The sequence below is a fragment of the Bubalus bubalis genome, chromosome 7 (genome assembly GCF_019923935.1).
Source record: "Bubalus bubalis isolate 160015118507 breed Murrah chromosome 7, NDDB_SH_1, whole genome shotgun sequence".
In the NCBI taxonomy this organism is placed as follows: domain Eukaryota; kingdom Metazoa; phylum Chordata; class Mammalia; order Artiodactyla; family Bovidae; genus Bubalus; species Bubalus bubalis.
The window spans coordinates 108,810,600-108,825,849 of NC_059163.1; the positions used below are offsets into that span (position 1 = coordinate 108,810,600).

Below are 15,250 nucleotides of genomic sequence, written 5' to 3' on the forward strand. Positions count from 1 at the left end.
GTGGGAAAAACAAAAGCATAAATACATCTTCTACCTCAGAGGTGTGCCATTTAGTTAAATAATTAAAAAGAATAATTAATTAAAAAGAATAAAAGTAATACATAGTACAATGATTAGTGTAACTATAAAATTAGTTATTGAATTACAGCAGAGAAAGACCAAATGAAGGCTACAATAACCCCTTAATGTTTTATAGAAACAGGTTCACACTGATCAAACTTTTCATCCACTAATACAACATGAAACCACAGAAATTAGCATGTAAAATAGTAAATTATTTTCCTTACAGATGATTCTCAGTATTCCTGTGTCTATTTGAAAGTATACACATACACGTGTGTGCATGCACACACACACAGTAAAAATTTCAGCCATTTCCAAATGAAGTGACCTACTCAGTTAAGTACCTTCACCCACTATCCCTCTTACATTGACATGAAAATCTCAACATACAAATTTGCCTAAGTCTAATGCTCTATTCTTTGCTATTAATTCATCATGCTAAGTTTCATGTCTCTATTTGCTCAGTAAAACCCAAAGTCAGACAAGAAAAAGAAATATTGTATGATATCACTTATATGCAGAATCTAAAATAAGGTAATACAAATAAACTTATTTACAAAAGAGAAATAGACTCAGACTTAGAGAACTTATGGTTACCTGGGGAAAAGGGACAGTTAGGGAGTTTGGGATTGACATGTACACACTGCTATATTTAAAATAAATAACCAAGAAGGGGGGAAACAATCAAGACGTCAAAGAGGAGAAAAACACCCATTGCTTTCCAATAAAAACCAATAATTATTTCATCATCATTAGGTACTCTGGTTTTAATCCAGTTAATAATGCCCCCTTGAGTTTAGAAAAGGTTGTAGAATACAATAAATAAATTAGTTAATAAAGACATCTGAAAATTAGATCTGTTTAAATATAAAAATTAAAAAACTGAGGCAATTAAACATGATACAGGAGAAAATATGAAATATAAGTAAAAACTTACAGACTTTAGTTTTCTAAGAAAATTAATTTTCATTGGGCATTTGGAATACAAATGTTTTATATTCCTACAGGTTATAAGAAAATGCACAGTTAATAAATGTATTAAAAGAACAAGTATTTACGCACATTTCAAAGGTGATTATCTGTACACTTAATTCATTTTCTCTGTTCCTTATTGTGGGGTTGTTGCATGCAGTTGGTATTCTGAGGTTTGGTTACAAATTGCCTGCTAAGTCTTTCACATATTCACAATAATAAGCCATCATATGTATTTTTGATGAAGTAAAACATCTGAATACAATTCAGTGGAAGTGGAATGGTGTGTAAATGGGATAACCCCAGCTAAATGAATGGTTCAAATGAGAAAAAATGAGAAGTGAAAATGAAATTCATGGCATCCTAAGAAACTTCATAAAGCTTTTCCACATAGCGCTAATCATGTCTGACATAAGAATGCTTCTTACATAATAGATTCAACTTTTTAGGCAACAAGTATTCATTTTATAAGTTACCTTAAGAAAAATAAAAGATATTTGAAAAGGTGGTAGAGGGGATCAATACCATGATGTCAAATTGTGGGTGCAAATGTTGCTGAAAGCTTGCCTAAAGCTTGTGCAAATCATCTCACCACTCTTACGTTACTTTTCTTTCATATGGAGATACTCTATTTCAGAAAGATCTTTTGTAAACTAAGATTGTATTTTGTCTTTGTAATTTGCTTCCTTGCTTCAACTACTAACTCATTTATAATATGCTCAAATATTTTCTCAAAGCTAATTAATCACATTGGTAAATGATTTCCAATTACCCATAGTTTTATAAATTAGTTATCAGTAGCCACTGACAATAAGAGGCAAGGGTAGGCTAAAGGAGAAAGAATGGGAAAGTAAGAAGGTAGTGTGTGTTTGGAGGGAAGATGAGGACATACAGTAAGATAAAGCTGCACTGGTAATTTTTAACTGTCCCCCAGAAGTTTCCTGAGGAAAATGGCAATCCACTGTAGTTTTCTTGCCTGGGGAATCCCCATAGACAGAGGAGCCTTGTGGGCTACGCTCCATAGCATTGCAAAGAGTTGGACATGCCTGAAACAATTTACCATGCACAGAAGTTTCACTAAATGTGTGACTTGGTGTCTTTCATACTCAAATGACTTAGAGAGCTGGGTAGAGAGGCAAAAGAATTTTTTTCAAAGGTGCGTACAAAGCTAGGAGAGAGAATTTGAATCAATCTGCTATTGATGTGGGATTCCCAGGTGGCTGTCAATGCTGGAGACGTTGGATCCCTGGGTCAGGACGATATCATGGAGGAGGAAATGGCAACTCATTACAGTATTCTTGCTGAGAAAATCCCATGGACAGAAGAGTTGGTGGGCTATAGTCTGTGGGGTCACAAGAGTCAGACGACTGAGGGACTGAGCATGCACACACTACTGATGTATCATGCGTCTACTTGCTACCTGAACAGACACTGTCAGCAAATTGTCGGCAAAGACATCAGACACAGAGTATGAAGGTATATGCTATAAAATCTCCTTAGATGTATGATGTTCTTCCAGCTGTTATACTCACATTATTTCCTAAATTGTAATTCAGTTCAGTTCAGTCTCTCAGTCGTGTCCAACTCTTTGCGACCCCATGAATCACAGCACACCAGACCTCCCTGTCCATCACCAACTCCCGGAGTTCACTCAAACTCATGTCCATCGAGTTGTGATGCCATCCAGCCATCTCATCCTCTGTCGTCCCCTTCTCCTCCTGCCCCCAATCCCTCCCAGCATCAGGGTCTTTTCCAATGAGTCAACTCTTTGCATGAGGTGGCCAAAGTACTCTGGAGTTTCAGCTTTAGCATCAGTCCTTCCAATGAACACCCAGGACTGGTCTCCTTTAGGATGGACTGATTGGACCTCCTTGCAGTCCAAGGGACTCACTCTCAAGAGTCTTCTCCAACACCACAGTTCAAAAGCATCAATTCTTTGGTGCTCAGCTTTCTTCACAGTCCAACTTTCACATCCATACATGACCACTGGAAAAACCATAGCCTTGACTAGACGGACCTTTGTTGGCAAAGTAATGTCTCTGCTTTTGAATATGCTATCTAGGTTGGTCATAACTTTCCTTCCAAGGAGCAAGCGTCTTTTAATTTCATGGCTGCAAGGCATGAATTAATGTTCAACTAGAGGTCAAACCACCTTTTCACTGCTCCAGAGGTGCTCAGTGCTCAGTCGCTTCAGTTGTATCCAACTCTTTGTGACCTCATGGACCTTAGCCCGGCAGGCTCCTCTGTCCATAAGATTTTGTCTGCAAAAATACTGGAGTGGGTTGCCATTTCCTTCTCCAGGGGATCTTCCCAACCCAGGGATGAACCCACTTCTCCTGCCCTGTAGGTGGATTCTTTACCACTGAGCCACTGGGGAAGCCCCACTCAGCTCTAACTAAATAAAACTATGTCAAACTGAAATTACATCAAAGGCAATTCTGAAGAGAGTTTTTGATATTATCTTTTTTATTATCTATTTTTAATCACAATCAAAGGCATTTGGCTTTTGAGTAACAAGACACATTCAAACCTATCTCTACCACATCTGACTTGTCTGTATTATAATTACTATGTTAATAAAATATCCATTTTACATAAGTTCATAAAGAATATATTGGACAAAGATTTCTGTCAATTATAGATGTTTAAACATTTCAGGAACTCAGTATCTGTACTTCACAAGAATAAAATGTTAATAAAATCATTTCTAAGGTAAATTAAATACAGAAGTTTTAGTTCCAGGTAATCCCTAAAAAAGCAAAAATATTATACTCCAGTAACAAGGGTTGTAAAATACGATATCAAGGTTCTATCTTCTAAATCTACAGTTTATGATAAAATGGAAAGACAAGATTGTGATGTGGCAAAGAGTGGCCTCCATTACAGACCAGACCAGTCTACTGAGAACATTCATATGCTGACTACTAATTTTATTTTCTTGGAGCCCAGTACATAACACAGAGATGGGGCTCATATCTATCCTGCAACTTTAGTCAGGAAAGAATAGCTTTCTTGTCCTCGTGCGATGTCTGATTTCTACTGTGAAGGTAGGATCAGATTGGAGAAGGCCTTGATACTTGGAGCAATGCATAAGTGCCACCACATGATCTCAAGATAGGAAGGGATGTCTCATGCTTGCTAGAACTAGCTAAGAGTATTGTATTGTGACATTCTGTTGTCTCAAAAGGTAGAATTAGATTTACAATCCCCATAAGGTATGAAAAGGAGCATCAAAAATCAGGGCTACCATTAAATCAATTGTCATTCCCAAGAAGAAATGAGTTCAATTTACTTGGGGAATAGCCAAAATGCTTGACTAAAACGCTTCACTGGACAGTAACTGACTTTCTTTTGAGAACAGGAAAACCATATGGTATGTTGTTTCTAAATTACATAATCATTTATTAGTCTTGAGGGTGCAGCACCAGCCCAGACACTCTAAGTACAGATGGTAACAGAGTCCCATCGATAGCATGTATTTTTATGGCAAGAACTTCTTTAGTCTCCCTTAATAGCTGAATTCTATCTCACAAAAATAAGGCAATGTGCTCAGAAATATCTAATAATTGTTCAATAATTTAATTTTTTACTTGAGTCTGGACTATCTGCTCCCAATCTATTCTTTATCAAGTCATTATTCTTCATTATTAATCCATCATCCATTCTTCTCACATCCTACTAACACCACTGCTCAATTAACACTATTGTTACAGGAGAAGAAAATGGAATGGAGTGCTGTATTAGGAGTTCTGTGGTTTTCACCATGGCTTTAAATGCAATATTGTATAGGATGACTTATTATAATTTTACTCTGTTTCCTCATTGGTAAAAATTGAGGAATGATAACTAAGTACCCTATACCACAGATTTTTGTGAGGGTCAAATAAGACATGGTATTCACAAGGTGCACTAGAAATTCAAACTATTTAAATTAAAACAATTATTACCAGAAATGGAAAGTTGATCAATCATCATACCTCTGAAAATATTCTGATGTTTGTTTCTTACTGTCACTTGATTAATTAAATGGTTTTTTTTTTTTTTTATAGATTCTGGCTTCAAACAAAAGATACTAATTCATTAAAAGTAAGTACTAAACAACCTATTTCACTACAGTAGTGTCTTTAAAATATGATAACTTCAAAGCATCTTAAGTGTATACTTATAAGACTTTACTGCAAAATGTAACTTCTAAGTTTTAAATGAGTAGAATAAGCATAGTTCTATAGCTGCATGTCATAACACTAGAACATTAATCATTCAACATGATAATACTGTGTTATGGCTTTTGAAATCTATTCATTAAAACTGTAAGTTACAAACCCCTCAGGAACTAATTTCAATACACATTACATCCCTTGGTGCATTTGGATTTCTGAGTTCAGATTTCTCATATATCATTAGTAGACAACACTGCATTCAATAATACATCTGAAATCTCAAAATACTTGCATTTTTCTGCTTCTGACAAGTCTAGCCTCATTTCTTCTAAAATTTTATCCCCATGAACTATTTTTGAAACTTGTGTCCTATTTGTTTCCTGAATGACATATACTCCAATTTGAAAAATACTTATGTGTTATTCTTATTTTGTAATTGTTTAACTTATGATTCATGTACCATAAAATTCAACCCGGGTTCAATTCCTGGGTCGGGAAGATCCCCTGGAGAAGGAAATGGCAACCCAATCCAGTATTCTTGCCTGGAGAATCCCATGGACAGAGGAGCCTGGTGGGCTACAGTTCATTGACTCGCAAGAGTTGGACATAACTAAACCACCATCACAGGTGTGTAATTCAGAGGGTTTTATTATCAGTTATACAAACATCATCATCTGGAGTTATATAACTCCAGAACCTTTTCTTTGCTCTGAAGAAACACTCCATACCTATTAGCTATCATACCCCGATCCTGTACCTTTTGGAAACTAATTAACTTCTGTCTGTACATATTTCCTATTCTAGATTATTTCATATAAATGGAATGACAGGATATACGACCTTTTGTGCCTGTCTTCTTTCACTTAACTGTTTCCATGTTTCCTCCATGACAAAGAATGCATCAGTACTTCATAACTTTTTTATGGCTGAGCAACATTCTACTATATGGATATACTTCATTTGTTTATCTATTCATTTGATAGACACTTGGGTTATTTTCACTTTTGGTTATTATGGATTATGCTGCAATGAACATCATGCACAGGTTTTTGATAGATACGTATTTTCAATTATCTTGCATATAAAGTAGATTGCTGGATCACATGTAAATGTATACTTAACTCTGAGAAATTGCTCGTTTCTAAACAATTTGTTCCATTTTATATTCCCACCAGCAATGTATGAGGATTTTAATTTCTCTACATCCTTGTCAATATTTGTTATTGTCCATTTTTTATTATAGCATTCTAGTCGGTAGCAAGCTTTATCTAACTGTGGTTTTATTTTCATTTCCCCAATATCTAGTGATTTTGAACATTGTTTTCATATGCTTTTTGGCCTTCTGTATATGCACTTTTGAGAAACATATTTAATTCCTTCACCCATTATAAACTTGAGTTATCTTTTATCACTGAAATGTAAGAGTTCTTTATATATTCCAGATACAAGTCCCTTGTCAGATGTGTGATTTGTGTTAAGTATTCATCCTCCTTTTGTGGGTTGTCTTTTCACTTTTTTGATAGTACTCTTTAAAATATAAGATTTTAAATTTTGATGCAAAATTTCACATTTTCCTGCCTCAAATCTATTGTAGCATTTATTATTCAAATTCAATGCTGTCTGATTACAAATATATGACATTTAAAAATACACTACCTTAGTGAACCCTTTACCTGTCTGAGGACTAAACTACATATATGAAACACAATCTGTTAAAAATACACATTCATTTCAATAAGGGCAAAGATCTAGTGTTATTTCAGTTTACTTTCTAATATGATAGTAATTTATGTACAGATTCTTAAAAGGCAGCATATTAAATAGAAGTTTACAATTGGTACCCTAACTCACTCTATTGTTGAATTTTAGATTAAATATGCCACACAATATGGCAAATAAAAATGATTTGAGAATTGCTGCAAAGAATAGTTATATGAACCATCATGTCATCGAGAAAAATAAAATTGAAGCTTATGTTTTATGAAAAATACCCTATTATTTTTTTAAATAGAATGAAAACAATCATATAAAGAAGTATCTCAAGGAATAACAATAAATACAAATTCTGATTATTTACATGAAACATAAATCCCTGAAACTTCTGTTTCATGGTTGATAAAGTTGTATTAGAGGACAGAGACCTTTCTGGCCACAAAGAAGGACATAAATATAGGCAGTCAATATACATTTTAAAAATTTGCACTGTATTGAATCTACTATAATATTTTATTCATGATGTGAAGTTTGTTTTAAAATTACTAAAACTGCATTTTCATACCTTTTTATAGGAGACTGAAATTGTGCATGAGAATTTTAAGGAAAACTGTAAGTGAATTCTGTAGTGTTCAAAAATGGTGTGTCGTGGATAGGACTAGAACTGGTCCAGTATTCTTTGTGCTATATTACATGAGTTTTTTTTCTGGTTACTGGTCACTTCTGCCACTTCAAATATTAAACTAGGAAAATTAGACCTTCACTTTTCATTCTTACCTTTCTCTTTTAAGACACAAATATCAAGTGGGTCCTATAACTTTATGGAAACCATGAACACACTCTGAAGTTTCTTTTGATCTTTCAGCTATTTTTCAAGATTTGTGTGCAGATGCCTTTTACTAACAATCTGATAAAGACATGTTCTTAACAGTTTTTCCTCCCTCTCTTTCTCCCTTCCTTCCTTCCATAGCAGGTAAGTATGATAAGCAAATGTATAGGGCAGAATCTTCTCTTAGAAAAATGTAACAGATACATCAATTCTCTAGAGTATTTGCACAAATAAAATGCCATAACAACATATTTATAAATTATAAAGTGATAACAAGATTACATTCTCTTGCTACTGGGACTATACATGTGCTCAAAGAACTCTAATTTTTATGCATTATCTTCCTTTGCAGACTTTGAAATGGAAAAGACATTTCAACTTATATGTATTTCATGTATTAACAACTGGAACATTATACATAATAGTATTTCTAAATACAAAGTATTAAGCTTCTTTAAAGTAAATAATTTCACTTTGGAGAAAACACAAATTGAAAACACTTTACTTTTAAATACTCACACTGATGTTGAAGGGTTTCTTTGTATATAGAGCCTGGCAAGCTCCTGTGTGCATGCTCATTGCTGCAGTCATACCTGACTCTTGGCAACCCCATGGGCTGAAGCCCGCCAGGCTCCTCTGCCCATGGGATTTTCTAGGTAGGAATGCTGGAAAGGGTTGCTGTGCCCTCCTCCAGGGGATCCTCCTAACCCCGCTATGAAACCCATGTCTCCTATGTCTCCTGCATTGCAAGTGGACTCTACCTACTGAGCCACCTGGGAAGCCAACATATGGTCTTATTTTTATCTAAATAACCATTAGAATCTGTATCCGGGAAAGCCTTGAATGTTCTGCCACTGGAGGCATCTATTTTTACTTCAGCCATTTGTGAGAGCACTTCAAGATGACTCTTTCAGCTTTGCTCAAATCACAATGTGACAGCTTTGTTCATGGGTTGTTGTTTAGTTACTAAGTCATGTCCAACTCTGTTGTTTAGTTACTAAGTCATGTCCGAGTCTTTTGCGTCCCCATGGACTACAGCCACCAGGTTCCTCTGTCCATAGGACTTCTCAGGCAAGAATACTGGAGTGCATTACCATTTCCTTCTCCAGGGAGTCTTCCTGACCCAGGGATCGAAACTTGGTCTCTTGAATGTCTCCTGCATTGCGTCATGGGGGAAGCCCTGTATTCAACAGACTTATGGAGCATAGAGACATACCATCAATTTTCATTTCTTAAATAAGAATGAGGGGAAAAAGATAAAATTACTTAAGGTTATATGCTTATACACTAATAGTTAGAAATGAGGTTAGATAGTAACACTATTTCTAGTCCAGAATTTTGTACCATACTGCATTCATATCTGGGATTATGGTTATTTTTCTGATTATACTATGTTATAGAACATGATGTGCTACTCCAGAGAATGAATAAACTTAACATACTTTATTCTCCACAAAACTCATCCTAATTGCCACATTCATTTTTGAAGTTTAAAACTTATATGTTAAGTGAACCTATAAGTTAAATGTTTTAAAATTTACACATAGTTTTAATTAAAAAATTTTTTATTTTCCATATACTAAATTATCTTATAAAATAGTCTTACAAACTACTAATTGTAGAAGTAACATTTCTAAGTAAATCAAATGCATTAGAAATTGGAAATCAGCATTAATTCATCCAAACAAAACACAACAAAAAAGCTACTAAAACTGTCAAGGTCAATCAGCAAGAAGCCATATTTTTATTTTTCCAATGGTAATTCTAACAGAGAAGAAATAACCAAATTTAGTTGAATGTATACTCAATTAATATTTTTCATGGGTCATATAATTTGAGAAGTAGCAGTACGAGTGTCTTAATGTAGTTATTGTGTTATGTTTTCTTTGCATTGAGTGTTGTTTAACATAATTTATGTATTAATCAGTTGCTAAAAATATAGAATAAATGAATTTATTATTCATATGTCATAAAGTCAATGAGGCAGAAAGATATATATATTTAAAATACCACAGCTAATAAATGTTAAATTTTACCTGACTCCAAAACATTGTCTTTCCCTTTGTATGAACTGTTCTGAGATAATTGTTTCTCATTTCAAGATCTAGAATCAGTAAATAGACATCTAACTGATAGTGATGCATACAGATATTTATCAGTTAATAAATATTATATATATTCAAGGGGAAAAATATATTTTTCGAACATACTGTATGATTAGAAAGCTGGCAGAAAAATAAAAAAAGTCACTGTAACACTATGAATAATGACTGCAACTCATTAAAATGGTAAAAAATGTTGATAGTGGAAATCAGTCTGTTAAGATTTAATATCAAAACATTTTCCAGACTTCTCTTTGGCCTTAATTCTTGCCAGAATAAATAATATAGGAAACAAAATATTTATGTTCTAAACACTCTACATTTTTTATGCTCTATATTCATGCCAGAAGCTGGAATTATTCCAAAACTTAAAATTAAAACCATAAATTGATTATGCGGTAAGTAGTGAACTTCCCCAACTATGCTGTGTTCTTTGTCTTCACTGAGGATAGAGTGAGCTATAACTGGGGCAAAGGGCAAATGGTGCTGTGAGATCTCATAAGAAAAAAAGAAAAAGTAGCAATCCAGGAAACAGTAGGAACAACCCCATAATGAACATCATCAATACTTTTTAAATAACCTGAATGTTCCTGTTTGGCCAGTGAACAGGATAAAGAGTCTGTCTTCACCTGCACAACTGAGTGTGGGAGACGATGCTCCCCTATGAACAGAGAGCATAACCACAGAAGAACAAGCTGCATCCTTGAGCCAGATGTCAACCAAGAGAACTTGAGAACTCAGAGTTGTGTTTTAGGATGAACCACTATGTAACAGACTTTTAAGAAACATATTGTAATTCTCTGGCAGGATTTAGTACACATTTCCTAGAACAGCAATGCAAACAATGATCTTATGCAGAGTCGAAGATTGCTTAGAAGATATAATCTGTGATTATGATAGCAAAGCTACAACCACTTGAAATCTTCCCTATTAGAATGTGAGTAGAAAACTATTTTGAGTATATCTAGTCAAGTGAAGAGGAACTAAAAAGCCTCTTGATGAAAGTTAAAGAGGAGAGTGAAAAAGTTGGCTTAAAGCTCAACGTTCAGAAAACAAAGATCATGGCATGTGGTCCCATCACTTCATGGAAAATAGATGGGGAAACAGTGGAAACAGTGTCAGACTTTATTTTTTTGGGCTCCAAAATCACTGCAGATGGTGACTGCAGCCATGAAATTAAAAGATGCTTACTCCTTGAAAAGAAAGTTATGACCAACCTAGATAGCATATTGAGAAGCAGAGACATTACTTTGCCAACAAAGGTCCGTCTAGTCAAGGCTATCGTTTTTCCAGTGGTCATGTACGGATGTGAGAATTAGACTGTGAAGGAAGCTGAGTGCTGAAGAACTGATGCTTTTGAACTGTGGTGTTGGAGAAGACTCTTGAGAGGCCCTTGGACTGCAAGGAGATCCAACCAGTCAATTCTAAAGATCAGTCCTGGGTGTTCTGTGGAAGGAATGATGCTGAAGCTGAAACTCCAGTACTTTGGCCACCTCATGTGAAAAGTTGACTCACTGGAAAAGACTCTGATGCTGGGAGGGATTAGGGGCAGGAGGAGAAGGGGACGACAGAGGATGAGATGGCTGGATGGCATCACCGACTCAATGGATGTGAGTCTGAGTGAACTCTGGGAGTTGGTGATGGACAGGGAGGCCTGGCGTGCTGCTATTCATGGGGTCGCAAAGAGTCGGACACGACTGAGCGACTGAACTGAACTGAACTAAATCTCCTATCTCCAGCATGGAAGATGTACCTTTCTAGATCACTGTCTTTATCCAGACTTTGTGTTCCAGACAAACTTGCTTACTCCAGCTTTCTTAACAATGTTTTTGAACCTGAATGTCAGTTTACACTATTAGCCTAAAATTAATCTTCTCTTTACATCATAATTAAAGCCCAGCATACTCATGAAGTATTTCCTAACCACGGTATCTGGACATTAGCCACTATTTCTATAGGAATTTATATCTTACTTATTTTTGTATCTCTAGCTCTTTGATTTGTGAAGAATATTTCAGGACCTCACTATGCATCTGTTAAGCCAAAGTAAATATTTTAAATTCAGTGAGGTCAGAAGCTATATTGTATGTTTTTTCAGGGCGCTCTTTTTGAAAGATAGTGCAGATTATGAGAGCTAAAAAAAAGTGCCTCATAGATGGATGGGTTTACTTAGTTGTATAAGTGGGCTTCACCTCCTTCTTGCCATGGTTCATTATACCTTTCTTTGGATTTCAAGAGCAAATGCTTTTTCCCTAAGTCAATTTGAATTAGTCTTATCTCAACAACCATAAAAGTCATATTGATACTAATGCAGAGACTAACGCTTGTGGAATGTAAAGTAAAATGTGAGAGATTAGAAACAGTATGCATTATTTCTCAGAACTATCCAAAGTACATATAGGCTTGTTCTTTCAAACGGTTTGTTTAAACCAGTGTGCTCATTTCCCAGTTGTTTTCATTTTAATACATAAAAATTTAATGAAGTATGATCTTTATAGGTATTGACTTATAACTAAAAATGGGTTTTTCAGATATAAAGGTTAAAACAGAAGCACAGAGAAAAAACTCAAGGTAGCCCTATGAATTGGATCAATAACTTATTGATCAGAAATAATTCATTTTTAGCTTAAATGCTAAATTGGATTTTTAATTATGATTTTGTTTACCTTACATCTTCTCTTATTTTCTTGCACTTATTAATTAGTACAGCAAATTATAGAAGCACTGCTTTGGTTCATTGAGTTCCTTTTATTTTGCCCCTAAGATTTGCTATTTTCAATTTTTTGAATATAAAGGTTACATTTAAAAAGAAGATGACCATCTCTGGGACATACTATATTACAGGAAAATCAACCATTCTAAGCAAAAGCTTTCATTCCTTGTTAACCTTACAGAAAAGCAGACAGTCAAATGGTAGGATATGAACAGAGGCAGGAGAGGGATCTTAGATTTTTGTTTGTTGTTTTTTGCCCTGTTGCTATTGTTTTGATTCTGCGTATGATTCAGACTATCTAGTTATATTATCTCTTGCTCCTGCCCAAGGCCATTCTGAATGTCTCCACAACTACAGGCATTTGATCTTGAAAGCAGCTTAGGGTCTCTCTCAAATCGCAAGTCTCGGGGCAAATAACTACATCTGCCAGAGCCTAAAGGGAGCTTTAAACCTTCTTATCTATGAATTGCTCTGCAGTGAGATCAGTTCTTTGGTACATAAGAGTACCAAAGAACAACATTTCTTTGTGGATTATTCTGCAAGGCTTTTACATTTAAAGCAAAGACAATTTTTGGTTCAGAATAGGATTTTGTGCAAGTTGTCAACTGTCTCAGGTTCAAATTTATCAAACTTCATTTGTTGTGCAAAAACGGAGTTGGGACATTAAAAATTCTTCCTTAGGCAGCTGCTGCTGCTGAGTCACTTCAGTCATGTCCGACTCTGTGCGACCCCACAGACGGCAGCCCACTAGTCTCCCCCATCCCTGGGGTTCTCCAGGCAAGAACACTGGAGTGTATTGCCATTTCCTTCTCCAATGCATGAAAGTGAAAAGTGAAAGTGAAGTTGCTCAGTCGTGTCCGATTCTTAGCGACCCCTTGGACTGCAGCCTACCAGGCTCCTCTGCCCGTGGGATTTTCCAGGCAAGAGTACTGGAGTGGGGTGCCATTGCCTTCTCTGCCTTAGGCAGCTAGCATGATGTTAAACTTCGTTAGTAGAAGGTGCTAATGCTACACTGCAGGGAAAGGTATTTTTCTTGCTGATTCTGATGGGCTCTTTCAGAGGCTTCTGAAATGTAAGCAGCTTCTCCAGTGCCAGGCTCCTGGAGTTCAGGCAGTTTCAGAAGCATCCCAGCTTCCCCAGTTCCATGGCTTTCCCACTGCCCTGGGCCCTCAGTCTATGACAGCTTGTAGCGCTCAGTGGTCAGAAATGTCCCCAGGGGAACCTTCTCAGGCTGTCTTGTAGCAGAGTGCCTCCACCAGGACACTCCCTGTGAACAGCATTCCCCAGTACTACAGGGTAGAGTTCCTACAAGTACCAGAGGGCAGACTTTCAGTAAATTCTACCTGTGAAGTGAAAGTGTTAGTCACTCAATCGTGTCCAACTCTTTGCAATTCCATGGACCGTAGCCCGTCAGGCTCCTCTGACCATGGAATTCTCCAGGCAAGAATACTGGAGTAGGTTGCCATTTCCTTTTCCAGGGGAATCTTCCTAACCCAGGAATTGAACCTGGGTCTCAGGCATTGCAGGCAAATTCTTTACCAACTGAGTCACCAGGGAAGCCCCTAATTCAACCAGTGCAGCAGCGTCAAGACTTTTCTATCATTCAGTGAGCCAGAGCTGTGCTCTCCCCAACAGTCTCTATCTCAGTCTGGGGGTGGGTCAGCTCTTATGTTTGCTTTATCTCAGTTTTAGGAACAGTGGCTGTTCTATATATCTGCTATTTCTGCATTCTTTAGAATTCTTTTATATATGAACTAATGCTACCTTACCATGAATCTGCTAACACAATTAGTAATTATTTATATCAACTTCTGTTCAAATTACTGTGTGATGTCTCCTGACAGGACTGTGACCAATACAGTCTTTCACAAGAAAGTTAACAAAGTTTATATGTATATTAAGGGATAAAATACATTTCTGAATATTTTGGAGAAAGAAGTGATGGTTACACAGAGGAGGAATAGCATCGCATAGCAAGTCATGCCACGTGAGATCAGATCAGTCGCTCAGTCGTGTCCGACTCTTTGCGACCCCGTGAATCGCAGCACGCCAGGCCTCCCTGTCCATCACCAACTCCCAGAGTTCACTCAGACTCACGTCCATTGAGTCAGTGATGCCATCCAGCCATCTCATCCTCTTTCGTCCCCTTCTCCTCCTGCCCCCAATCCCTCCCAGCATCAGAGTCTTTTCCAAAGAGTCAACTCTTCACATGAGGTGGCCAAAGTACTGGAGTTTCAGCCACATAGTTATGTACAATTACTAGATGGTCTGCACACTTAAGTGGATGATCAAAACTTAAAAAGAAATATGTTCAACTTTAAGATTCACAGTGTCCCAAAGTTAAAGAGTAATCTAGATCAGTGAGTAAATGGTGTGATAGTAAATGTCAAGTCAGAGAATAAGTTCCATATAAAGCCAAAAAAAAAAAAATTAGTACAAGTGCCTAGTCTCTTATGGCCTAAATCAGATCAAAGGTAAATTCTGATCATTTAAAGAACTGGACAGACTTCTGTGTAATTCAAGCAAGGTTCCATAAGTACAATTAACAAAATGATTGGCAAAAAGAGGTCAAAGTTCATCCTTGGTAAGAATATAGAATTTTGATTCTATGTTTCCAATTGGGGCAGAGTCCTGAGGGTTAAAATATGTGCTCATAGAATCCCTTTGAATTTTGCCTTTGTGACTTCAAGTCTGCTCC

General features: G+C 36.3%; 1 protein-coding gene across 24 annotated transcripts in view; it reads right to left on the minus strand.

The window, feature by feature from the left end:
• The window catches only part of CCSER1 (coiled-coil serine rich protein 1), a 1,462,911-nt gene that overhangs the window by 706,608 nt on the left and 741,053 nt on the right, over positions 1 to 15,250 (minus strand). The window contains exon 9 of one of the 24 annotated variants that reach the window (XM_044946319.1): positions 5,819 to 8,931. The exons of the other annotated variants lie outside the window; for them this stretch is intronic. Coding sequence (XP_044802254.1) covers positions 8,770 to 8,931 — 162 coding nt within the window. The 3' untranslated portion in view covers positions 5,819 to 8,769. Of the gene's footprint in view, positions 1 to 5,818; positions 8,932 to 15,250 lie in introns of those variants that run through there. 24 annotated transcript variants of the gene reach the window in all.